We start from the raw sequence: 27438 nt of genomic DNA, 5'->3' as shown, positions 1-27438 counted from the left end.
GCAAACTACTTCCTGTGTTTTACTCAACGTACAAAACAGCCACCAGTGGCACCCGCTCTCAGCTCACATCAAGTCTGGGACTGGGTGGATGTGATCCAACAACACTTCACCCTGAATCACTAGATATAAATATATGTCTCCAAAACAGCCGTTTCCCCAGAGGCTCAGGGCAGACATTATAACAGACAGACATTGAGCAGGAGACCACGGGAGAGAGAATGGTGCGCACTGTTTTCAACTGCCATTCAAATTACACCCCTGGTTCAACCATGGTGGGATTTGAATAAAAATGCTTTAATAACTGAATATCTGTGATAGAGAGTGGACGATAAGGCCCCTTTTGTCCTGAACTCGTCAGGGGGAAAAGGCAGTGGTCGCTGGTACCGTGTTAACACTGCACACACTGTTCATCTGTCTACATAGGGTCAGTCATGGAGACCAAGGGACACCATCGTTTGGCTTGGGGGCAGGGACAATGTTGTTGACCCTGTTGTGCATTTGGACCACTCCTGAGGGCTAAGTTAGGTCAGCGTTGTTAACATTGGCAGTTTGTCGGAGGTTTGAGGGGTAGGAGGAGGGAGAGGAATGCATTAAAGACCAAGAAGGCCAGTCTGAGCTCAGTTCCAGGCACTGAGACATAAAAATAAAAACTGTTCATTCATTCAGATGAACTGCAGCAGTGCATTTCCTCAGCCCCCATACTTGTTTCACTATTATGTCTCTGCTCTGCAAGCTGTGCCAACATTAAATGGATGCCACTGCTAATGCAGAATACACTAATTCAACAGAATGGTTGATGGGTTCCTGACTACTTACCATAAGTAGCATTCATACTTTACATTTTATTTGCCACTTTGCAGTTAAGTCAGAGCTTTAAATCCTTTCAGATCCCGTTCCCTGTTCTGACTTGTAGCCTAAACGCATCGGTGAATACACCAGACACTAAAACCATGCACATGGCAACCCAGCTCCAGTGGCTGCTTCTTCCTTGTGAAACACAAAACAATTCTAGTCATCTTTTATTTATCAGTTTGCTTGGCAGGCGCCATTATCTAGGGTGACTTGGTCTACATTTTGATACACTGTGCTGCTCTAGCATGATAGGCTTTCCCTGGATTCCTGGAACTTGGCTCTCAAGACAAAAACCAACTGAAACGGAAAGACGAAGCACTTCCGTGAAGGCATATGGTATACTACCCCTGACAAGCGATTTTTAAACCAATTATTTGTAAGTAAGGGAATTGCATGGAGATTCCATCTGAATTCCCAACATGTCCGCAGTGACTGGCAGGGTATCCGAGGTCCTGTAGAGCATGCTGAGAAATGCTTGGGGACGAGTGACATGGGAAGGGGTTCCATAGCTGAAACTGCGAGGCCAGGGGGGAGGGGGTCTGTGAACAGGAGGTGATGTGGTGTCGCCATGAAAACGTGTCTGATACAAACTTACAAAGTATGCATGAGCAGATGTTCATATCACTCCCAGGTTCACAGCCAGATGCAGATTGGTTTCCATTTCGGGCAGTGGGGCAGTTGAAGGCACTAAGATTAAGGCTTTTATAATGTTCCAAAAATTATCATTTTCCTTTCCCTTAGCCTCGAGTAAGAAATCTCTGCTGTTTGCATTACACCTTGTGCCATTACTTCTAACTTAGATGTTTGCAGTGGGCTAAATCAGGGCCACACAGAGTGTTTCTTGTTAGTCTTAAATCAACTTTGAAATTAAAGTATACACCTCACACACATGGTTATGGACTCCAAAACAAGAACACCTGTACCATGTCAGATATAAAGTTTAAATGTATTACATTGGGTTTGCATCCCAATATTACACTTTATATCCATCACAGAAGACTGAAATCACACAAAATAATTTGACATAGAAATAAGGTTTATTAATTATAAAAAATATGAATAACATTCCACCCATGAGGCCACTATTCATTTGACTGCAGGAAAGGGCTAGAGTAAACCAACGTATTAGAAATACATATCGCTATTAACCAAAAATCTAAAACAATTACTGGTATATGCAGTTCTCTTAGCCAGCAAGCCAACCAGCTAAATTTAGTTATTTTAGCCTGCTAGCTACCATAGCCAGCTAACTACCCTAGCCAGCCAACCACCACGGTCAAAATAGCGAAGTAGCTGACGGCAGAGTTAGCTACCAAAGTCAAAGGAGATTCAAGAACAGCCTTTCAGGAGGCAGAGTCAGCTAGCTAATCCAATAGCGAGTGTGAGACAAATTCACATTGAATTCACCCGGTTTATCGCCATCACTGCTTACATTTCCTACCGGTATGTCGGTAGGAAATAGAGGAAGCAGGCTTGGCACAGCACCTGGATTCAGTCAGTCTCATTCCAAATCCTCACTTCCACTGGTAGTAAGCTATCAAAGTACTCGGAGGTGAAATGCGCACCGCATAGGGTAGACGTGTGCACAGTTCCCATACTCCAATCTGCTTGCGTCAACCGGAAAAACCATTCCGACTTCAAAACTTGCTTCTCATTTTTGAGCCACAAATTAGTCGTAAGCCCATCCTTGTGGGTATTACTGCACTAGCTATAAATGACAGAAAACTACTAAAACTGCCAAAAGCACAGGAGAAGAGTTGCAGTTTTTTGCAGTAATTTAGATGGTTTCTTCTTCTGCTCACCAGTGCCAACACTTGGTTTGAAATGTAATTAAATACTTGCATGGCTAATAGCTAACTTTAGCCAGAAGGAACTAGCTAGGTAGCAATAGTGCATTGTGGGTAGCTCCAAATATATCTGGGATTAAGTTAATATGTAAAAATGCTAAAACATAACTATGTTTGTAGTTATAGGTAACCAGACGGCTCATCCACATACTTACGTACATATTCTCATTCACCCCATTAGATTTGTGTGTATTTAGGTAGTTGTTGGGGAATTGTTAGATTACTTGTTAGATATTACTGCACTGTCGGAACTTGAAGCACAAGCATTTCGCTACACTCGCATTAACATCTGCTAACCATGAGTATGTGACAAATCAAAATTTGATTTGACTAAAACTAAGTTAAAGTTTTTGACCACACAGTTGTTACTTTGTAAATATATTTTTTTATTAAAAGGTTACTCACCAATCTTGGCTTTCATTTTGCATGCTCCTGTAAACTACACATAGGTGCTCATCGGTTCTTTTTACATGGAAATGCAGGAATTTTTCCAAATATGCTACATAAAATATTCACATTTAAATGTATATATTGGAAGATTCCTTATATAAATTACCCAACGCCATTGAAAACCCCAGCTGTTCCTCCAGCAGCATCAGGTCATCAGAAAACTCCTTCAACTCTATCTAGGAGGGAGCAGTCACTCAAAGACTGCACTTGTCCTATTGGAGTACTGACCCTGATGACTCACACAAGCCTGGCTGGATGCATTGCCACTCACTTCACTCACCAGCCATGCCATCAAAATTATTCAACCCCAGTTAACCATCTCCTTCCCCTACCAGCCAATGATTCTGGCAGGCACAACATGGCTAACAAACATTGGTGGGGTTGTCTAATTGAGACGGCCATGTCAGGAGCAGGGCCTAATCTGTGTTTAAAGGCCCAGTGCAGTCAAAAATATTTAATATATATGTTTCCACACTATACGTTTGGAATAATACTATAATGCCATTTTAGTTTAAGAGCTGTTTGAAAAGACCTCCTGAAATATCTGCCTGTTTTGGTGGGATGGAGTTTTGGCCTTCCATGGTGACATCACCATGCAGAAGATTAGTTAGACCAATAAGAAAGAGAGTTCCAAACATATAATTAGGAATTTGAATACAATTTGAACAGGATCTCTATGGTTCCAAACCTCTCTGCCAATAACAGACAGTTCAGTCTCACTCCCCACTCTGACCACTCCGACAGTCCTAGCAAAATACTTACTTGAGAAATTTGCCATTGCTAATAAGCCATTGTTTCTTTATGATTATTTCCATTGAAAACAATCACAGGAAGGTATTTAATTGTTAAATCAGAAATTATTTGAATTATTAGATTTTTTTAAATGGCTGCATGGGACTTTTAAGCAGAGGGTGGGTGGGGAGGAGGTGGCTGGTAGCAGGAGGTTAAACCATCAGGACTCCTCCCAGGGTTAATCTATTATCCAGCACCAGCTGCCACACATCCCCCCCCCGCCCCCACCACACCAGCCATTTACAAGCGGCTCCATACTTGGCCTACTGCTCGCTGTGTGCTCAGCTAAGCCACTGGGACCGTAGCACCGGGCATCTCGGTGTAACCTACTGGGGAGCATCCAGGCCCAGGGATCAGGACACAGGTAGTGTGTCACGGAAGATAAAGCCGCTGTGATGGAGGAGACGCAGCGGGGACCTCCAAGACTCAGTGGGATTTGCCTCAGGGTCCTGTGAGGGATAGCTGCTGTTGCAAGGTGAGCTTCAGAACGTTGAGAGACCATGAAAACCTGGTCTGTTCTCTTTCTTTGCAACATTTTGAATTTATATTTAATCAAGTCCCCGACAGAACTGTCCCACCCCTGAAATGTTGTCTTGGAAGGTGACTGTAGGTTCATGGGTTCAACTTGGTACCGTCCTTCAGGCTTTGCTTCGTCTTGACACCTTGGCAAAGGATGACAAATGGCCACAGCCTTTCCTGGACAGGCCTCTTACCCAGCAGGCCTATAAACCCCCATTAACCCACTTCCACCATTGCTGCCTTTAAGACGCCAATTGTTTCTTATGTGGTTTCCTCTTCTTCGTCTGCACTGATAGAACAAACAAAAAAAATCTAATTCCCAGCTGGCATCCACCAAATTGCATTTACAGATCAGTGCAGATGAATGAGAGGGAACATAGGGAGGAACCGAAGTGAACAGCCCTGAACAAACAGGAAACTGAGGTGACAAGGTTCCCTATGACCTGGACCATCTATGGGCATGGTCTCCACAAATTTGCCTGCATGAATAGTCACATGATACTTGGAAGCTTATAGTTATAAGGCCCTGATAGATTGTGTTCAGATTTGTATTGGTGTTACTCGCATACTCTTGCTATATGACAAAAGACAAGGACAGCAGGTTAATGGCAGCTTTACTCAGCCATTGTTGTGGTAGTCATAGATACATGTGCGTTGTGAGCCTGTAACGAAATTTAACATGTTCATATCACATGACTGATTCACTGATTCCTCTCAAGTTATCAAGTAAGCAACAGTGAGTGTTTCAATTAGGGCAATAAAGCAACATTCTAAAACTGTGGTAGTCATAGATAGTTGAAGTCGGAAGTTTACATATACCTTAGCCAAATACATTAAAACTCAGTTTCACAATTTCTGACATTTAAACCTAGTAAAAATTCCCTGTCATTAGGTCAGTTAGGATCACCATTTTATTTTAAGAATGTCCAATATCAGAATAATAGGAGAGAGAATTATTTATTTCAGCTTTTATTTCTTTCATCACATCCCCAGTGGGTCAGAAGTTTACATACACTCAATTAGTATTTGGTAACATTGCCTTTAAATTGTTTAACTTGGGTGAACGTTTTTGGTGGCCCTCCACAAGCTTCCCACAGTACGTTGGGTGAATTTGGCCCATTCCTCCTGACAGAGCTGGTTGTAACTGAGGTTTATAGGCCTCCTTGCTCGCAAACGCGTTTTCAATTCTGCCCATACATTTTCTATGGGATTGAGGTCAGGTCTTTGTGATGGCCACACCAATACCTTGACTTTCTTGTCCTTAAGCCATTTTGCAACAACTTTGGAAGTATGCTTGGGGTCATTGTCCATTTGGAAGACCCATTTGCAACCAAGCTTTAACTTCGTGACTGATGTCTTGAGATGTTGCTTCAATATATCAACAATTTTTCTACCTCATGATGCCATCTATTTTGTGAAGTTTTGGAGCAGTGGCTTCTTGCTTTCTGAGCGGTCTTTCAGGTTGTATAGATATAGGACTCGTTTTACTGTGGATATAGATACTTTCATACCCGTTTCCTCCAACAAGGTCCTTTGCTGTTGTTCTGGGATTGACTTGCACTTTTCGCACCAAAGTACGTTCATCTCTAGGAGACAGAACGCGTCGGCTGCGTGGACCCATGGTGTTTATACTTATAATATAATAATAATAATATAATAATAATATATGCCATTTAGCAGACGCTTTTATCCAAAGCGACGTACAGTCATGTGTGCATACATTCTACGTATGGGTGGTCCCGGGGATCGACCCCACTACCCTGGCGTTACAAGCGCCATGCTCTACCATCTGAGCTACAGAAGGACCAAACAATTGTTTGTACAGATGAACGTGGTACCTTCAGGTATTTAGTAATTGCCTACAACAGACTTCTTAAATCACAGACTTTCACTAGCTAACACAGTGCCCACAGCTTCCATTTCGCAAGAGTAGCATTCACACTTCCTTTTCCTGTGGGCTTGTGAGAAACCTCAGATGAGACCACAGAGTTCCACGTCGCCCCGGCTTGTCCCACCAGCTGCAGACACCGTGCCCTTTGGATGGGTTGTCATTAGAGATGGGGGGGGTGGGTGACCTCACAAGGGGCGGCTGCAGCACTTAAGGTTGACAATAGGGCCGGGACAATGCCAGTATCTTTATTTAACTAGGCAAGTCAGTTAATAACAAATTCTTATTTACAATGACGGCCTACCCCGGACGACGCTGGACCAATTGTGCACCGCCCTATGGGTCTCCCAATCACGGCCGGATGTGATATAGCCTGGATTCGAACCAGGGACTGTAGTGACGTCTCTTGCACCGAGATGCAGTGCCTTAGACCGCTGCGCCTATCGTGACACTCGTTATTCGTATCAAGGAAACAAACAAGAAGCGGATTGGAAACAAACACTATTGTTCAGAGGCACATTTATTTATTGTCCAAGCTATATTGAGCAACGGGTATTTACTCATGAGTGCATTCTTCAACAACATGGGTAGCTAGTAATTCTTCGTGGCTAGCTAGTTATCCAGTTAACCCTACTGACTTACTGTGGCTTTGGGACTTACTCACTGAACTGTCTTCAAGCCAGGACAATGGCAATAGAGACGAAACAATACACAAAGCAACCATTTTACGTCACAACTATCAGCTAGCTCTATGAGAATCATAATAAAATTGTATTTTTTTCCCTCATGGTTTACATTTTTTTTTTGCATACTTTCCGTGGAAGCTTGCACACTTCAATGCATACTTTCCGTGGAAGCTTGCACACTTCAATGCATACTTTCCGTGGAAGCTTGCACACTTCAATGCATACTTCAACATATGTACAAACGGAATAAAGCATTGAAGAAGGGCCCTCTGCGCTCCGTTTCGCAAACTTTGATTTGGACTCATACTCCGACCCTCCCGTGATCTAATTTGCGTGCTTGGAGCACAGTAGTATGCATTTTGAGAAACAAAATACACACAACAGGTTTTTAAAAAGGACCAGAGTATGGTCTGCTTTGTGTTACAATTTTTGACATGGGGGAAAAAAAAATATTAATTACTGGTATCATCACATGGTCCTTCTGTAGCTCAGTTGGTAGAGCATGGCGCTTGTAACGCCAGGGTAGTGGGTTCGATTCCCGGGACCACCCATACGTAGAATGTATGCACACATGACTGTAAGTCGCTTTGGATAAAAGCGTCTGCTAAATGGCATATATTATTATATTATTATTATTATATCATCACAGCCCTTGTTGAAAACAATGTTCTAATGGACCAGTGGAGCGTCAATGTATCAGGGACCCACATTTTTAGTGAGGTGGTTTAGGTACTTTGATGTTCCAAAAGTTGTCAAAGTTAGTGACGACGGCCGTGTTTCCACGTTATTTTCACCCCCAATAAACGTGGATAGAACTCAACCACCAAGTGAAATGCCAAATATTTCAGCTTTGTAGCCAAGAGGAGGTCCGTAGTGACAAACTCCAAAAGCTGTGGAGGAAAGTGCTCTGTAAATGTACACCACAGTTCTCTAAACAAGCTGCTCATTGAGTGGCACAACAGCAAAGACTACACAGAGCATTGCAATATCGCTCAATGGACTGTTTTCACTCAGGGGGAACCGTCTCTCTGTGTGGTGTATGGAAACAGTCTTTTAGTTCAGGTACCTTTGCTTCTTGGATACAGGAACAATGGTGGACATCTTAAAACAAGTGGGGACAGCAGACTGGTATAGGGACAGACTGAATATGGACATAAACACTCCAGCCAGCTGGTCTGCACATGTTCTGAATGCCGGCAGCCTTGGGGGGGACACACACGCTTAAAATGTCTTACTCACGTCGGCCACGGAGAACGAGAGCTCACAGACCTCGGGGGTGGCCTGTGTCACCAGCACCGTGTTATTCTCAAAGCGGGCGAAGAAGGTGTTTAGCTTGTCCGGGAGCGAGACAGTGTCGGCGACGTGGCTGATTTTCCCTTTTATAATACGTGATTGTCTGGAGTCCCTGACACATACGTCTCATGTCTGAGCCGTTGAATTGCCACTCCACTTGGTCTACGTACTGACGTTTTGCCTGTTTGATTGCCTTATGGAGGGAATAACTCAACGGCAACACGGAACACGTCCCCAGCACGTGTGATAAAAACAGTCTTGAAGCATGGATTCCAATTGGTCAGACCAGCGTTGAGTAAACCTTAAACGGGAAGTACCCGAGTTTCTGCCTATAGGAAGGGAACAGAGTCGTGATCTGATTTGCCGAAGGGAGGACAGGGTCTCTTTGCCACTCGTCCTTCCAGGATGGCTATGGTAGAGAGTTTGAAGCACTGCAGGCGATGTGTTGATAGAACTTTGTAAGCGTTTCCCTTTTAGATTATCTTTATTAATAACCAACATTTCAGTTAAATCGTTCAGCACTAAAGCCTACATTTTCAATACATTTCGGTAGAAATATGTAAGGGTGCAACAGCAAATCTGTAAAAGTCATGGGGCACAGCTAAGTTTAAAGCTAAGTATTTAAGCTGCCACCATGTGACCATTGTGTTTCAATTCAGAAATGAGAGTGTATTGACTACACACGTGAAGGTCTCTCCCCTGGAGAGTCAGAATGTACACAGTGGGCCCTGATATTACAACAGATATATGGAAAAACTGTCCACACCACATTGGACATTTATTTACAGCGTAAATATGTATTTATTTGTAATGACTGTTTAATTTACTTCACTTCCTTCCTCCTATGGACATTCCCAAACGGACTCATACCCTGCGCACATGACTGTACATATTATTTACTTGGTCTAATTAACTTATTTATTTTAGTTTCATTTGACCTGCTCTGTTATAATTTCAGCGTAAAGTGAAAATAAATCAATAAACTATCACTGTGAAATTCCAAAAGAATGCCAAAACCCTGTTCATCAACTATTCCTCACTGCTACACAGAGTCGTCACACACACACAGGGCCCGTTGAACAGCTGAGAGGCCAATGCGGTTGGGGGTGTGACAGATCCAAATGTGTGTGGCACGTGGTGATCTTGTGCAGGGTCCCATCATCCCACCCGCATCGCTTGGCAACAGGGCCACAATCGCAACAGAACTACATTACCCATCCAGGTGCGTGGGGATGTTAATACCACACTGAGCCATTTTCCACTGTGGAGACCTCATGCATGCGAGGAAGGCTTTGAGGGAAATGCTTGGGAGCCAAACGGCTAGGCCTAATCTGTGTCATGCCTGCGGCCTAGCGCCTGGGAGCAGAGGAGGGGAGAAAGCCCACACGTCTGGTGTTGGGGGAGGATATTAGCAGGAATGAATGGAATTCTCTATGGTCATGCCATGGCTGCAAGCCAGGAGACTCCTGTTCCCCTGTGACATTAACTTTTTTTTTTTAAACAGACCTTAGCTCAACAAGTAAGATTCCATTTCAAACTTGCCAAATATCTCATTAGTAAGCAAAAACAAAACACAGGGCAGTAAAGTAAGAATGAAAGACAGAGGAATCCCTTTCCAAACACTGCCTTTGTTCCAATAACATCACTCCTCTTGTTAAGCTGCATCAATGGGAGTTAGCGCTTGAATATCCTCCATTCTGAGAGGCATTCCTGAATCCTGACAAGCCACGTCCTGTCTCTGTTCAGTCTGCCTGTGAAGAGTGGGGTGTACGCCTGTGATGCAACAGCCCTGTTGTGAGGTATGTTTTGAGTCAGGGTGGCCCTGGGAGAGAAGATGCCTCATGCAATAAACACAATGAGCCAGTCGGGGAAATGGGAGTTGTCAGGCAGCAAAAACTAAAACACGGAGAACAGAGGACATACCAGACATATCCTCAGTAATAGGAGTCGCCGCCTCCCTTTCTGCAGATTCCTTATGAAGAATAGACCTAAACTCAACCATTATGAAGAAGTAAGTAGACACGGAAAAGAACACCTTCGTTTCCCTGAGATTGGGCCTCAAGTCTTAAATATGTCAGTGTTGTAAGTCATTGTGTGAAATGGATCATTATGGATAGGCACCTCAAATGTAATAATGATCATGGGCTAGGTTCTATGATGAGAGTTGTTCCAGAGTGACTGACTGATAGGAATGATGATTCTATCCTGGCTCTGAGCTGCATTCATTTGCTGCAGTAAGAGGGTGGGGCCTGTTAACGTTTGGCTTGGCATGCCTGCACAGTGGAGCATTCTGAAAGGTAAGCAAGAAACCACACTTAACAATTATTACCCCTCCCCAGGACATCCACAACGAGTGTAGTCACAATATTTAACGTATCAGTAAAAAAAAGGGGAAAACAGCACGTGTTACACAATATCTTGATTGAATTGAGGCTTATAAAAAGTAAAGGTTTTCTGAAAGTGGGTGAGGCAAGTACAGTTAATGGCAGTCTAACATGAGGCATTTATTATTGTGTTATGGTATTAGTTAATATTATTGTTATTATGATGTTATATATTATGATATGTTATTATGTTGTATGGATGTATAGATGTCAGATCGTCTAACATGAGGCATATTATTATTATTGTGTTATTATGTTATGGTATTAGTTACTATTATTGTTATTATTATGATGTTATTATGATATGTTATTATGATATGTTATTATGTAGTAACTGTAGTAACACTTCCAGAATGTAAAGGGCTATAGGGAGCAGCTGTTCCACAGAAGGGGGACTAAGAATGAGAAACTCAGGATGTGTAGTGCAATCGTGATTTTCAGAAGGCAATCACCGACTATTATGTTGGCCTCTGCCCAAATTAAAAACAACCCTTGTTTAAATAAATAAAATCAATTTGAACACCAGATAAAAAAAGGTGATGCTTATTTTGTGTGAGAGTGAGGATGCACAAGAGGAGACGCAGTGGTAAAATGGAGTCTCCATCCTTTCAACGGCTGGGCGATAAGACCAATAGCATTTCACAATATTTTTGACGGTATTTTTAGTTTCTGAATAATACAAGCTCTAGATTGGCTTTATGAGTAGTGAGTGATCCTAGGGGTGAGCAACGCACATTCTAGGTGATTTCAATGGGTCTTTCTACATTCTGATTATGTTATACTGTTTAAATCAAATTTAAACCAAAAAGAAAATCAGCATTTATCAATTTTCGGGACACTCCTTTCAGATTATTTCCACACTACCGCGTAGCATACTACCAGATACCCATACACTTCCAGTCACTGTGTTAATGTTACTTAGCATTGGCTAGCAAAACTACCTCTAACTTCCTTCATACTTGAACACAAGAGATAAAAATGGTATCCACGAGTTCATTTGACTCTGGTGAACTAACTATCCCCTTTTTGTTCCTCAACTCCTCAAATTGCAGGAAAAGCAGAAGCTACTAAAAACGAGAGTATCAATGAACATTGATTCTGGAAAATGTATGCTCAGTTTGACGAGCTCAGCATTGCGATACCACATAGCGCTAGCAGCTTTTTAGCCAAAGACTGTTACACTAGCTGTCTAGTCTGTTGTATAAATGTGCAATGAGCGTTAAAAAAACTATTATATTAGGAATGGGCAACTCATTCTCATTCAGAAATAAGGCATTTCACAAAAGCTTAATTTTCTCAAAAATGTTGTGCACAAATGTATTTAAATCTGTTAGCAAGCATTTGTCCTTTACCAAGATACCCCAATTCAATTTACCTGTGTTGCATATCAAGAAGCTGATTATACAATATGATTATTACAGAGGTGCACCTTGTGCTGGGGACAATAAAAGGCCACTAAAATATGCAGTTTGTCCCAACACAAAGCCACAGACGTTTCAAGTTGAGGGAGCATGCAATTGGTATGCTGACTGCTGGAATGTCCACCAGAGCTGTTGCCAGATAATATAAGGTTCATTTGTCTACCATAAGCCGCCTCCAGCGGACAACAATAACAATTGTATTTTATCGATGTCAGTTTGAATGCAGAGATACTGTGACAAGACCCATTGTCGTGCCATTCACCCGCCGCCATCACCTCATATTTCAGCATGATAATGCACGGCCCCATGTCACAAGGATCTGTACATAATTCCTGGAAGCTGAAAATATCCCAATTCTTCCATGGCCTACATACTCAGACATGTCATTCAGTGAGCATGTTTGGGATGCTCTGGTTAGACGCGTGCGACAGCATGTTCCAGTTACAGCCAATATCCAGCAACTTTGCACAGCCATTGAAGGGGTGTGAGACAACATTCCACAGGCCAATATCAACAGCCTGGTCAACTGTAAAGGAGATGTGTCACCCTGCATGAGACAAATGGTGGTCATACCAGATACGGACTGTTTTTCTGATCCACGCCCATACATTTTTTAAGGTATACAACAGATGCATATCTGTATTCCTAGTCATGTGAAATCCATAGATTAGGGCCCAATTAATTTATTTCAATTGACTGATTTCCTGACATGAACTCAGTAAAAACACTTTAATTGTTGCATATTGCGTTTAAATTTTTGTTCAGTGTATATAAATAGATAATCGCCCATAAATTGGAGAAAATAATCAGCCAGCCCTTGTAAGAACCAACGTTTTGGTCAGTGTTTCCCAGGGGAACCTTTCGTCTTCTTCCTAAAAATGTATTATTTTACTTCATGTAGCTAACATATTCATGCTTTGCCTATTCCTCTTTGATTTAGGATATACTTGCACAGACAACATGATGATCGAGGCCTACACCAGCAATGGTATCAGGCTGTATTAGCTAGCTATGTTTGCTACGACTCAGTACATTTATTAGCTAGCCAGCTGATTAGCATTAGCAGCTAAAACGATTTAATTTAGCCACACCTTGCTTAGAAAAAAGACCAAACTAGCTGTTTTCAGATTGTAAGATACACGAACTAATAGTGTAGTTATAGAACGCTTATGGATTTATATTAGGAAGCAAAGTGTAAAGCAGTATTTTTGTCGGCAACATCTTTCTGCATCTGCTGCATTGACTATGCAGACTGAAGACAACTGCAAGTTTCGTGGTCAATCAACAACTACAATCCTTGAGTGACAGGAGGCGGGACTTAGCGAGAGAGTAAGAGCGATGACTAAAGTAGCGGAGTAAACTATAAAAATTAAATGGACGTTACACACAGCGGAGTGGCGTATCACATTTAACATACTAAACATTGAAATACTGTGCATCAACCGGTCCGTGTATCAATACGCTTTATATAGTAAAATACGGTATAAGCTTTTACCACCCAGCCCAGGTTTGGAACTGACAAAGATAAACTAGCGCTGCTCCCAAGGGTGCATGCTGGAAATCAAGTCGCAGCAGAATCCTACGCAGATACTCACCACTGACTGCAAATACTAATTCATATTTTTATCTTATCCTCCATGGAGTTGGCTGTAATAGCCCTGTTGTCCAAGTGGCAATGGGGCAATAAACACCTGCACAGCAGTCTCCTTCTCCCACTGACCATGGAAGCTAATTCACTCAGCTACAGTTCTTGCTGCTCAGGTGCACAGGAATCTGGGCTCTCCCCGGGTATACTAATGGGAGAAGGCCACTTCAAGCATATCAATTTAATAACGCCATCGATATACAACACACAGGTTGATTGTTGTAAAGTGTGTACATGTGTAAAGTGTGTACAGAACATTCACAAGACCTGAATTTCAAAGAAAATTGTTGGTGAAGCAAACTGCAATTCATCAACATCTGCTATTCAGCAATTGTTCAAGGGGACTTTTAGGCTAAATATGTCATGTGGCCACTGGAATTAAGGGAGTGGAGTAGAGGCTGCCAGAAGGTTACAGTGTGAACTTGCTGCACTGGTCAATATTAGAGGGTGAGGCGCGGTCAATATGTCTGTCACTGATAATGAGGGGCAGATCACACGGCTGCCCTTCGGTGAACTAGCTAGACTCCCAGACGCTCAAGCCCTTGACCAATGTCTTTGCTGAGATCAAACTTTGATTTGTCAGTGCCAGAGTAATAAATACATGAACCTTGGTGGATATCAAAGGTCCAATACACTTATCTTAAAATTAACATGGAGGTGTAAAAGGATGGGAGGACTGAAAAACCACAAACCTGCACTAAGGTATTTAGCCTGTTGGGCAGATGACAGCCTCCTTTTGACAGAGTAGAATCTTCATGGTTTGTGTTAAGTAGGACAAGACGTGGGCAAAACATTTGCTACAGAAAACTAAAATAAGTATTTTTCTAGGACAACTTTGAGCAGGCTAGTAAGCTAGCCTACCTCCCCATTTGAAAACACTTTTACCCATTTTGTGTGGACTGAACACAACCCTGATGTGTTGGATCAAACCAAAACCACAGAGACACAGGTCAGTCTCATGGACCTCCCTGTCACAAATGATGTGTAGGGCTTTGGGGACTGTTCATTATGCTAGGGTATCATTTGGCGGTCCTGGTTGAGTTCCAAAAGGACCATTCACACACAGGCCAAGGATGAACCAAACAAGCCCAGAGGTTAGGCTTAGGCTAGAGGAGGATTGGTCTTGAATAGTCAAAACAGAGTTGTGGCACCTGCTGATCATAGCTCCGAGGACAGCAACAGTCTTACATTATAGTAATTCTGCAGACGCTCTTACTCAGAGCAATTAGGGGTAAGTGCCTTGCTCAAGGGCATAACGAGAGATTTTCACCTAGTCAGCTCGGGGAATCGAACCAGCGACCTTTCAGTTACTGGACCAATGCTCTTAACCGCAAGACTACCTGCCGCCCTACATCTTTTCGGGAGCAGACACACCGGGGTGTAATCTCATTACTGACGTCAATGAAATGCCAAGGGAAGAGAATCCTCTCATTGTGTTGGAGGACTGCAGCCAAAAGGCCAGGTTGGACTACGTGTCTGGATTCGGGCAGATTGTGTGTGTGTGTGTGGGGGGGGGGGGGGTACTGTGAGCAGCCTCGGTGAGCCATGGTGCATAATAGTAAAGACTGTTTCACAAGTTGGGTCCTGATATAAAACATGAGGAATTCTGGCACTGAGAAAAGGTTGCTTGTTATTCATTCTGAAAAATAACAAGTACCCTAGTAGGTTAAGTTAATAACTTTAGCCTCAAATTGGAACAGTCCTCCATTAACCTCGACCTGGAAAGTATAAACCTGAGGTTATGAGTCCCATCACCTGATTCTGAACACCAGTCCTTAGGCTCAACCTGGAGACGGTTACATTTGTATAACAGCTCTGACAAACAAAAAAGTAAACAATACCTGATAGGACAGAAGAAACAAAATAGGCAACTGGTTTCTTTAACAAACACAATCTTTTTGAGTTTCACTGTTTGTAATCTGAGACCAAGCACTGAGTCACTGTAGATACAGTCCAATAAACAGTACATTCACCTCTGTAAGAGAATATTAACCAGGCAACAGTTCAGAAACCACTGTTTAGTGTTGAGGTTTCGGGAACTGGAATTGTAATGAAGGTATTGGTTATTTCACAATGTATATGCACAAGGTATCATTACTTGTAATATAAGTAGGGAGGCTAACTAGGTTTATTGGTTAATGAGAGAGAGAGCATGTTAAAATAACTTTAGAATTGATTCATGGAAATGTTGCTGTTTGCTGTCATTTCATTGTTCCAAATGATTGACTAACGTTACTAGGCCATCCCATTTTCAGAAATGGGGTTAACTAGTCAGCTAGTTATCCGTCTACCGTACATACCTAGCATAACTAGGATTACAAGTAATGGATCATTGCACATAGATTGCACGGGTTGTGACCGCTCGTACTGTCATATAACTTGTTATCAAATATATCAATTTAACTTACCCCATTCCAGAAAGTCTGTCACGTGCTTCTCCCGTTTTAAAGGAGAGTTGCTGCATTCGTTGTACAAACATATCAATATATCCAGAAGGGTCTCGACGCTCAGTGAACTTGCATTATTTGGAGTTCCGTCCACTAGCAATTGCTCCAACTTCTTCAGGCGCACCTTCGCTGACATTTTTCTATCAATTAGCTACCACTCCCTTCGCCGAAGAATCGCTCCCCGAGTTAGTATGGGAGAAGAAATCGAGCTAACCCTGCCCCCTTCAAGCGCAACCGAAAAATACTTATTTGGCCAATATTGGAGCACTGAAGTCCCAGTCTCCAACTTGCTATATAGACGTGTACTAGTAGCTAGCTAGCTAAAAAAAATAAGACCGACATGTTGTATAGAAATTGCTTTGTTTTTAGCGTCGCCCCTGTGTTCCCTTCACTCAGACTCGAGGCCCAGTGCGTCCCATTTGCTTTAATCCCGACAAAATCTGTACTTTCTACCTAGAAAATGGGATGTCGGGTTTCCCCCAGTTGAATCTCAGGTTGACCGGTCGTCCATTCTCTCCTTCGGATTATCTGCTCGCTCGCATTCCCGATATATGTTCTTCAACACTGCTAAATAGAGGTATGTCCACCACAATTGGGGAGTGGCTGTCTTTTCGTAGATGAATCCTTTTTTCTTACTAGCTTCTACGAGTAGCTAGCTGGTGTCTCTCACTATTGAGCGTAATATGGCAAAATTCGTGTCCAGCCTTGTCTCTCCCTACCTTGCAAAAGAATCCAGACCGGGGACTATGGAGTACCCGCCTACCCACACCGGAAACGCTATGGATAGGTGACGTCATTCGATGATTGACAGACACTGGGAGTAAACTGGCACTGAGCTCACCAGCAGAACACCATCCTTATTATAATATCGATGTGTGGACAACACTTACCGGCACATATATCAGATAAAGAAGTTGAAGGATGTGTGTTAAAGGAATACCATACCAAAAACCAACGGTATATATGTGTTAATATGCAAATAGACCATTTCACTACAATCTTTCTACCATTAGTGTTTATGCTTTGAGAATTGGATGGGGTGGAGTGGTTGGGGAGGAGAGGAGAGGGACATGTTAGGGTGGTAGTGGTGGAGGAGAGGGACATGTTAGGATGGTAGTGGTGGAGGAGGAGGAGGAGGAGGAGGAGGAGGAGGAGGAGGAGGAGGAGGAGGAGGAGGAGAGGGACATGTTAGGATGGTAGTGGTGGTGGAGGAGGAGGAGAGGGACATGTTAGGATGGTAGTGGTGGAGGAGAGGGACATGTTAGGATGGTAGTGGTGGAGGAGGAGGAGGAGAGGGACATGTTAGGATGGTAGTGGTGGTGGAGGAGGAGGAGAGGGACATGTTAGGATGGTAGTGGTGGAGGAGGAGGAGGAGGAGGAGGAGGAGGAGGAGGAGGAGGAGGAGGAGAGGGACATGTTAGGATGGTAGTGGTGGTGGAGGAGGAGGAGAGGGACATGTTAGGATGGTAGTGGTGGAGGAGGAGGAGGAGGAGGAGGAGGAGGAGGAGGAGGAGGAGGAGGAGGAGGAGTGGAGGAGGAGGAGGAGGAGGAGGAGAGGGACATGTTAGGATGGTAGTGGAGGAGGAGGAGGAGGAGGAGGAGGAGGAGGGAGGAGGAGGAGGAGGAGGAGAGGGACACGTTAGGATGGTAGTGGTGGGGGAGGAGGAGGAGGAGGAGAGGGACATGGTAGGATGGTAGTGGTGGAGGAGGAGGAGGAGGAGGAGGGACAGGTTAGGATGGTAGTGGTGGAGGAGGAGGAGGAGGAGAGGGACATGTTAGGATGGTAGTGGTGGAGGAGGAGGAGGAGGGACATGTTAGGATGGTAGTGGTGGAGGAGGAGGAGGGAGGAGGATGGAGTGGTGGAGGAGGAGGAGGACATGTTAGGATGGTAGTGGTGGAGGAGGAGGAGGAGGAGAGGGACACGTTAGGATGGTAGTGGTGGGGGAGAAGGAGGAGGAGGAGGAGGAGGAGGAGGAGAGGGACATGTTAGGATGGTAGTGGTGGAGGAGGAGGAGGAGGAGTAGGAGGAGAGGGACATGTTAGGATGGTAGTAGTGGAGGAGGACAGGGACTGCACATTTTGGGGTGGTAGTGGTTGGGGAGGAGAGGGACATGTTAGGATGGTAGTGGTGGAAGAGGAGAGGGACATGTTAGGATGGTAGTGGTGGAGGAGGAGAGGGACATGTTAGGATGGTAGTGGTGGAGGAGGAGAGGGACAGGACATGTTAGGTTGGTATTGGTGGAGGAGGAGAGGGACAGGACATGTTAGTACGGTATTGGTGGAGGAGGAGAGGGACATGACATGTTAGGATGGTATTGGTGGAGGAGGAGAGGGACATGTTAGGGTGGTAGTGGTGGAGGAGGAGAGGGACATGTTAGGGTGGTAGTGTTGGAGGAGGAGAGGGACATGTTAGGATGGTAGTGTTGGAGGAGGACAGGGTCAGGACATGTTAGGGTGATAGTGTTGGAGGAGGAGAGGGACATGTTGGGTGGTAGTGGTGGAGGAGGACAGGGACATGTTTGGGTGGTTGTGGTGGAGGAGGAGAGGGACAGGACATGTTAGTACGGTATTGGTGGAGGAGGAGAGGGACAGGACATGTTAGGATGGTATTGGTGGAGGAGGAGAGGGACATGTTAGGGTGGTAGTGGTGGAGGAGGAGAGGGACATGTTAGGGTGGTAGTGTTGGAGGAGGAGAGGGACATGTTAGGATGGTAGTGGTGGAGGAGGAGAGGGACAGGACATGTTAGTACGGTATTGGTGGAGGAGGAGAGGGACAGGACATGTTAGGATGGTATTGGTGGAGGAGGAGAGGGACATGTTAGGGTGGTAGTGGTGGAGGAGGAGAGGGACATGTTAGGATGGTAGTGGTGGAGGAGGAGAGGGACATGTTAGGATGGTAGTGGTGGAGGAGGAGAGGGACAGGACATGTTAGTACGGTATTGGTGGAGGAGGAGAGGGACAGGACATGTTAGGATGGTATTGGTGGAGGAGGAGAGGGACATGTTAGGGTGGTAGTGGTGGAGGAGGAGAGGGACATGTTAGGGTGGTAGTGTTGGAGGAGGAGAGGGACACGTTAGGATGGTAGTGTTGGAGGAGGACAGGGTCAGGACATGTTAGGGTGATAGTGTTGGAGGAGGAGAGGGACATGTTGGGTGGTAGTGGTGGAGGAGGACAGGGACATTTTTGGGTGGTTGTGGTGGAGGAGGAGAGGGACATGTTGGGGTGGTAGTGGTGGAGGAGGAGAGGGACAGGACATGTTAGGATGGTAGTGGTGGAGGAGGAGAGGGACAGGACATGTTAGGGTAGTATTGGTGGGGGAGGAGAGGGACAGGACATCACGGCCCTCCACTAGACAGCTCCCATGGTTGTCTCTTACCCAGACGATGTACGCAGATGCATTACCCACTGCCTTAGCTTGCACACACACACACACACACACACACACACACACACACACACACACACACACACACACACACACACACACACACACACACACACACACACCTTCACACTCCTGGGCCAGACTACACTCAGTCATATGACCCACTGAAGAGATGAGTCTTCAGTAAAGACTTAAAGGTTGAGACTGAGTTTGCGTCTCTCACATGGGTAGGCAGACCATTCCATAAAAATGGAGCTCTATAGGAGAAAGCCCTACCTCCAGCTGTTTGCTTAGAAATTCTAGGGACAATTAGGAGGCCTGCGTCTTGTGACCGTAGCGTACGTGTAGGTATGTATGTATGGCAGGACCAAATCAGAGAGATAGGTAGGAGCAAGCCCATGTAATGCTTTGTAGGTTAGCAATAAAACCTTGAAATCAGCCCTTGCCTTGACAGGAAGCCAGTGTAGGGAGGCTAGCACTGGAGTAATATGATCCCCCAGAAATTGTTGACTTTTTCCACATTTTATTACGTTACAGCCTTGTTCTTTTTATCCCTCATCAATCTAAACACAATACCCCATAATGACAAAGCGAAAACAGGATTTTATCATTTTTAGCAAAGGCACATGACAGCTTGCCAAGATTCACGTCTGGGGGAAACCTGGCACCATCCCTACGGTGAACCATGGTGGTTGCAGCATCATGCTGTGGGGAAATCTTTCAGCAGCAGGGACTGGGAGACTAGTCAGGATAGAGGGAAAGATGAATGAAGCAAAGTACAGAGATCCTTGATCAAAACCTGCTCCAGAGTGCTCAGGACATCAGACTGGGGTGAAGGTTCACCTTCCAACAAGATAATGACCCTAAGCACACAGCCAAGACAATGCATGAGTGGCTTCGGGACAAGTCTTTGAATGTTCTTGAGTGCCCCAGCCAAAGCCCGGACTTGAACGCGATCGAACATCCCTGACAGAGCTTGAGAGGATCTGCAGATAAAAATGGGAGAAACTCCCCAAATACAGGTGTGCCATGCTTGTAGCGTCATACCCAGGAAGCCTCGAGGCTGTAATCACTAACAAAGGTGCTTCCACAAAGTACTGAGTAAAGGGTCTGAATACTTATGGAAATGTGATATTTCAATTTTATTTTCTCTATTTTTTGTGAAAAATAAATATAAACTTGCTTTTGCTTTGTCATTATGGGGAATTTAGTGTAGATTGATAAAGGAAAAAAACAATTCCATCCATTTTAGAATAAGGCTATAAAGTAACAAAATGTGGAAAGAGTCAAGGGGTCTGAATACTTTCCGAATGCACTGTATGTATGCATGTACTGTACGCGTGTATATTCAGGTAACTGTCAAAATAATGGAAACACTTCAGTATTTGAGGGATACAAAGTCTAATGAATGGAGGGGCTTCCACACAGGTGTGGTTCCTCAGTTATGTAGTGTCCCTTCCCTGCACTCAAATGACTAAATCTTCCTCTAGTGGCCTCATGGGTGGAATGTTATTATAATTTTCAAAAAGTCATGATTAATCGACATTATACAATTAAAAAAAAATATACACTACAGTTCAAAAGTTTGGCGTCACTTAGAAATTGTTGTTTTTGCTTTTCTTTCAAAAACAAAGCCATTTCTAAGTGACCCTAAACGTTTGAACGGTAGTGTATATCGTGTCAAACGGTTTTGATATATTTCAGTCTTCTGTGATCTATATAAAATTGAATATTGGGATGCAAATTCAACATTGAATTAATTTCAACTCTATATCTGACATGGTACAGCGCATAACCATGTGTGTGATGAGGTGTATTATTTCATTTCAAAGTAGATTTGTTTAATACAATGAAGAAACACTCGGTGTGACCCTGATTTAGCCCATTGCAGTAATTATTATGCAATTAACATCCCATCATGCATAGGGCCATGTATAAAATGCCAGGCAGGCCATTATGTTGTCTACCTTGGCTATGCCCCCATGGGATGAAACTTCCCCAATCCAGAGGGTACAAGTGGTCACTGAAAGGTTTAGTAAGCATGAAAACAATGTGAGCCAAATGCCATGGCCATCTCAGTCACCAGATCTCAGTTGAACACTTATGGGAGACTCTGGTGGAGCGCCTGAGACATCGTTTTCCAACACCATCAACAAAACACCAAATTATGGCATTTCTTGTGGAATAACTCCAATAGAGTTCCAGACTCTTGTAGAATAAACGCCAAGGTGTATTGAAGCTGTTCTGGCAGGTGGTGGCCCAACGCCCTAGTAGGGCAATTGATGTTGATGTGTCCTTTATTTTGGCAGTTACCTGTATGTATATATGAATGTATAGTGCACACACACACACACACACACACACACCCAAACACACACACACCCAAACACACACACACACACACACACCCAAACACACACACCCAAACACACACACACACACACACACACCCAAACACACACACACACACACACACACACACACACACACACCCAAACACACGCACACACACACACACACACACACACACACACACACACACACACACACACACACACCCAAACACACAAACACACACACACACAAAGAGCCTACAGTGTAATCCTTATGGAAAAGTCCTATGGGAATCTCATGAGAGAAATCCCAACAGTCAATACATGACTAGACACAACATTACTGACAGGTATATTGTCCGTTTAGAATGTGGAGTTAGCGTGTTGGATTAGTAAAATAATATTACCTGAAATATGGACAGACAATGATCGTGTTGTTTCTACATCATGTCTGAGCAATTTCATTTCAATCACTTGTGACTGGACATTTTTTCAAACAGCAACCAGAACAATGGAACCAATCCTCAAGCTATTCAGTCTTACAGTATTTGTATTCAACCAATGCAATATTGTAACAAAAAGATTAGTCGGGTCTGAAACATTAAGAACAGGGAGGGAGAACAGCCCTAACTCGACCGGTGTTGCAGGAAGTTCCTGCCTGCTCGCCAGACATTCCTTCACTGACAGGGAGGGGAGGGGGGAGACCATGAGCACCAAAAGATCTGACTCAACATGCCCAGGCCTTGAGGTTGAGCGTGTGTTTGTATGTCTGTGTTAGTGTACGTTGCATTATTGTGTTTTGGTTGTGGTGGTGGAGGGGGGATATCTCTTTCTCTCTGTGTGTGTGTGTGTGTGTGTGTGTGTGTGTGTGTGTGTGTGTGTGTGTGTGTGTGTGTGTGTGTGTGTGTGTGTGTGTGTGTGTGTGTGTGTGTGTGTGTGTGTGTGTGTGGATGCGTGTTGGTTGTAAATAGCCTTTTAAGGGCAAAAAGCTTGTTGGAAGTATGAGTGGAGCATCAGTCTGACTACTACTCTACTGACTACTACTCTACTGACAACTATTCAACTGACAGCTACTCTACTGACAACTACTCTACTGACAACTACTCTACTGACAACTACTCTACTGACAACTACTCTACTGACAACTACTCTACTAACATGACAACTACTCTACTGACATGACAACTACTCTACTGACTACTACTCTACTGACAACTACTCTACTGACATGACAACTACTCTACTGACAACTACTCTACTGACAACTACTCTACTGACAACTACTCTACTGACAACTACTCTACTGACAACTACTCAACTGACAACTACTCTACTGACTACTACTCTACTGACAACTACTCTACTGACAACTACTCTACTGACTACTACTCTACTGACAACTACTCTACTGACAACTACTCTACTAACATGACAACTACTCTACTGACAACTACTCTACTGACAACTACTCTACTGACTACTACTCTACTGACAACTACTCTACTGACAACTACTCTACTAACAACTACTCTACTGACAACTACTCTACTGTCAACTACTCTACTAACAACTACTCCACTGACAACTACTCTACTGACAACTACTCTACTGACAACTACTCTACTGACAACTACTCTACTAACATGACAACTACTCTACTGACGACTACTCTACTAACATGACAACTACTCTACTGACAACAAATCTAATAACAACTACTCTACTAACATGACAACTACTCTACTGACAACTACTCTACTAACATGACAACTACTCTACTGACAACAAATCTAATAACAACTACTCTACTAACATGACAACTACTCTACTGACAACTACTCTACTGACAACTACTCTACTATCATGACAACTACTCGACTGACATGACATCTACTCTACTGACAACTACTCTACTAACATGACAACTACTCTACTAACATGACAACTACTCTACTGACAACTACTCTACTAACATGACAACTACTCTACTGACATGACAACTACTCTACTGACAACTACTCTACTAACATGACAACTACTCTACTGACATGACAACTACTCTACTGACATGACAACTACTCTACTGACAACTACTCTACTGACATGACAACTACTCTACTGACAACTACTCTACTGACAACAAATCTAATAACAACTACTCTACTAACATGACAACTACTCTATTGACAACTACTCTACTAACATGACAACTACTCTACTGACAACTACTCTACTGACATGACAACTACTCTACTGACAAGTACTCTACTGACAACTACTCTACTGACAACTACTCTACTATCATGACAACTACTCTACTGACAACTACTCTGCTGACATGACAACTACTCTACTGACATGACATCTACTCTACTGACAACTACTCTACTGACAACTACTCTACTGACAACTACTCTACTGACAACTACTCTACTGACATGCCAACTACTCTATTGACAACTACTCTGCTGACAACTACTCTACTGACAACTACTCTACTGACAACTACTCTACTGACAACTACTCTACTAACATGACAACTACTCGACTGACATGACATCTACTCTACTGACAACTACTCTACTGACAACCACTCTACTGACAACTACTCTACTAACATGACAACTACTCTACTAACATGACAACTACTCTACTGACAACTAGTCTACTAACATGACAACTACTCTACTGACAACTACTCTACTGACAACTACTCTACTGACATGACAACTACTCTACTGACAACTACTCTACTGACATGACAACTACTCTACTGACAACAAATCTAATAACAACTACTCTACTAACATGACAACTACTCTACTGACAACTACTCTATTGACAACTACTCTACTAACATGACAACTACTCTACTGACAACTACTCTACTGACAACTACTCTACTGACATGACAACTACTCTACTGACAACTACTCTACTGACATGACAACTACTCTACTGACAACTACTCTACTGACAACAAATCTAATAACAACTACTCTACTAACATGACAACTACTCTATTGACAACTACTCTACTAACATGACAACTACTCTACTGACAACTACTCTACTGACATGACAACTACTCTACTGACAAGTACTCTACTGACAACTACTCTACTGACAACTACTCTACTATCATGACAACTACTCTACTGACAACTACTCTGCTGACATGACAACTACTCTACTGACATGACATCTACTCTACTGACAACTACTCTACTGACAACTACTCTACTGACAACTACTCTACTGACAACTACTCTACTGACAACTACTCTACTGACATGCCAACTACTCTATTGACAACTACTCTGCTGACAACTACTCTACTGACAACTACTCTACTGACAACTACTCTACTGACAACTACTCTACTAACATGACAACTACTCGACTGACATGACATCTACTCTACTGACAACTACTCTACTGACAACCACTCTACTGACAACTACTCTACTAACATGACAACTACTCTACTAACATGACAACTACTCTACTGACAACTAGTCTACTAACATGACAACTACTCTACTGACAACTACTCTACTGACAACTACTCTACTGACATGACAACTACTCTACTGACAACTACTCTACTGACATGACAACTACTCTACTGACAACAAATCTAATAACAACTACTCTACTAACATGACAACTACTCTACTGACAACTACTCTATTGACAACTACTCTACTAACATGACAACTACTCTACTGACAACTACTCTACTGACAACTACTCTACTGACAACTACTCTACTGACATGACAACTACTCTACTGACAACTACTCTATTGGCATGACAACTACGCTACTGACAACTACTCTGCTGACATGATAACTACTCTACTGACATGACATCTACTCTACTGACAACTACTCTACTGACAACTACTCTGCTGACAACTACTCTACTGACAACTACTCTGCTGACAACTACTCTGCTGACAACGACTCTACTAACATGACAACTACTCTACTGACAACTACTCTGCTGACATGATAACTACTCTACTGACATGACAACTACTCTACTGACAACTACTCTACTGACATGACAACTACTCTACTGACAACTACTCTACTGACATGACAACTACTCTACTGACATGACAACTACTCTACTGACAAGTACTCTACTGACAAGTACTCTACTGACAACTACTCTACTGACAACTACTCTACTGACAAGTACTCTACTGACAACTACTCTACTGACAACTACTCTACTGACAACTACTCTACTAACAACTACTCTACTGACAACTACTCTACTGACAACGACTCTACTGACAACTACTCTACTGCCAACTACTCTACTGACAACTACTCTGCTGACAACTACTCTACTGACAACGACTCTACTGACAACTACTCTACTGACAACTACTCTACTAACATGACAACTACTCTACTGACAACTACTCTGCTGACAACTACTCTACTGACAACTACTCTACTGACAACTACTCTACTGACATGACAACTACTCTACTGACAACTACTCTACTAACATGACAACTACTCTACTGACAACTACTCTACTGACATGACAACTACTCTACTGACAACTACTCTACTGACAACTACTCTACTGACATGACAACTACTCTACTGACAACTACTCTACTGACAACTACTCTACTGACATGACAACTACTCTACTGACAACTACTCTATTGACAACTACTCTACTGACAACTACTCTACTGACAACTACTCTACTAACATGACAACTACTCTACTGACAACTACTCTACTGACATGACAACTACTCTACTGACAACTACTCTATTGACAACTACTCTACTGACAACTACTCTACTGACAACTACTCTACTGACAACTACTCTACTGACAACTACTCTGCTGACAACTACTCTACTGACAACTACTCTACTAACAACTACTCTACTGACAACTACTCTACTGACATGACAACTACTCTATTGACAACTACTCTGCTGACAACTACTCTACTGACAACTACTCTACTGACAACTACTCTATTGACAACTACTCTACTGACAACTACTCTACTGACAACTACTCTGCTGACAACTACTCTACTGACAACTACTCTACTAACATGACAACTACTCTACTGACATGACAACTACTCTACTGACAACTACTCTACTGACATGACAACTACTCTACTGACAACTACTCTACTGACAACTACTCTACTGACAACTACTCTATTGACAACTACTCTACTAACATGACAACTACTCTACTGACAACTACTCTACTGACAACTACTCTACTGACAACTACTCTACTGACAACTACTCTACTAACAACTACTCTACTGACAACTACTCTACTGACAACGACTCTACTGACAACTACTCTACTGCCAACTACTCTACTGACAACTACTCTGCTGACAACTACTCTACTGACAACGACTCTACTGACAACTACTCTACTAACATGACAACTACTCTACTGACAACTACTCTGCTGACAACTACTC

General features: G+C 43.2%; 1 protein-coding gene across 4 annotated transcripts in view; it reads right to left on the bottom strand.

The window, feature by feature from the left end:
- LOC118371879 (serine/threonine-protein kinase MRCK beta-like) overlaps positions 1-16973 on the bottom strand; it is a 156474-nt gene extending 139501 nt beyond the window's left edge. For 2 of the 4 annotated variants that reach the window (XM_052471339.1, XM_052471340.1), the window contains exon 1: positions 16186-16973. In XM_052471339.1, coding sequence (XP_052327299.1) covers positions 16186-16360 — 175 coding nt within the window. In that variant the 5' untranslated portion in view covers positions 16361-16973. The remainder of the gene's footprint in view (positions 1-16185) is intronic. The other 2 variants (XM_052471341.1, XM_052471342.1) reach the window with 1 other exon arrangement.
- Positions 16974-27438: the final 10465 nt, after the last annotated feature.

This window comes from Oncorhynchus keta, chromosome 19 (assembly GCF_023373465.1).
Source record: "Oncorhynchus keta strain PuntledgeMale-10-30-2019 chromosome 19, Oket_V2, whole genome shotgun sequence".
Lineage (NCBI taxonomy): Eukaryota > Metazoa > Chordata > Actinopteri > Salmoniformes > Salmonidae > Oncorhynchus > Oncorhynchus keta.
Note: the sequence above shows the minus strand (reverse complement) of the source record. Positions and strands in the feature narration are given on the sequence as shown.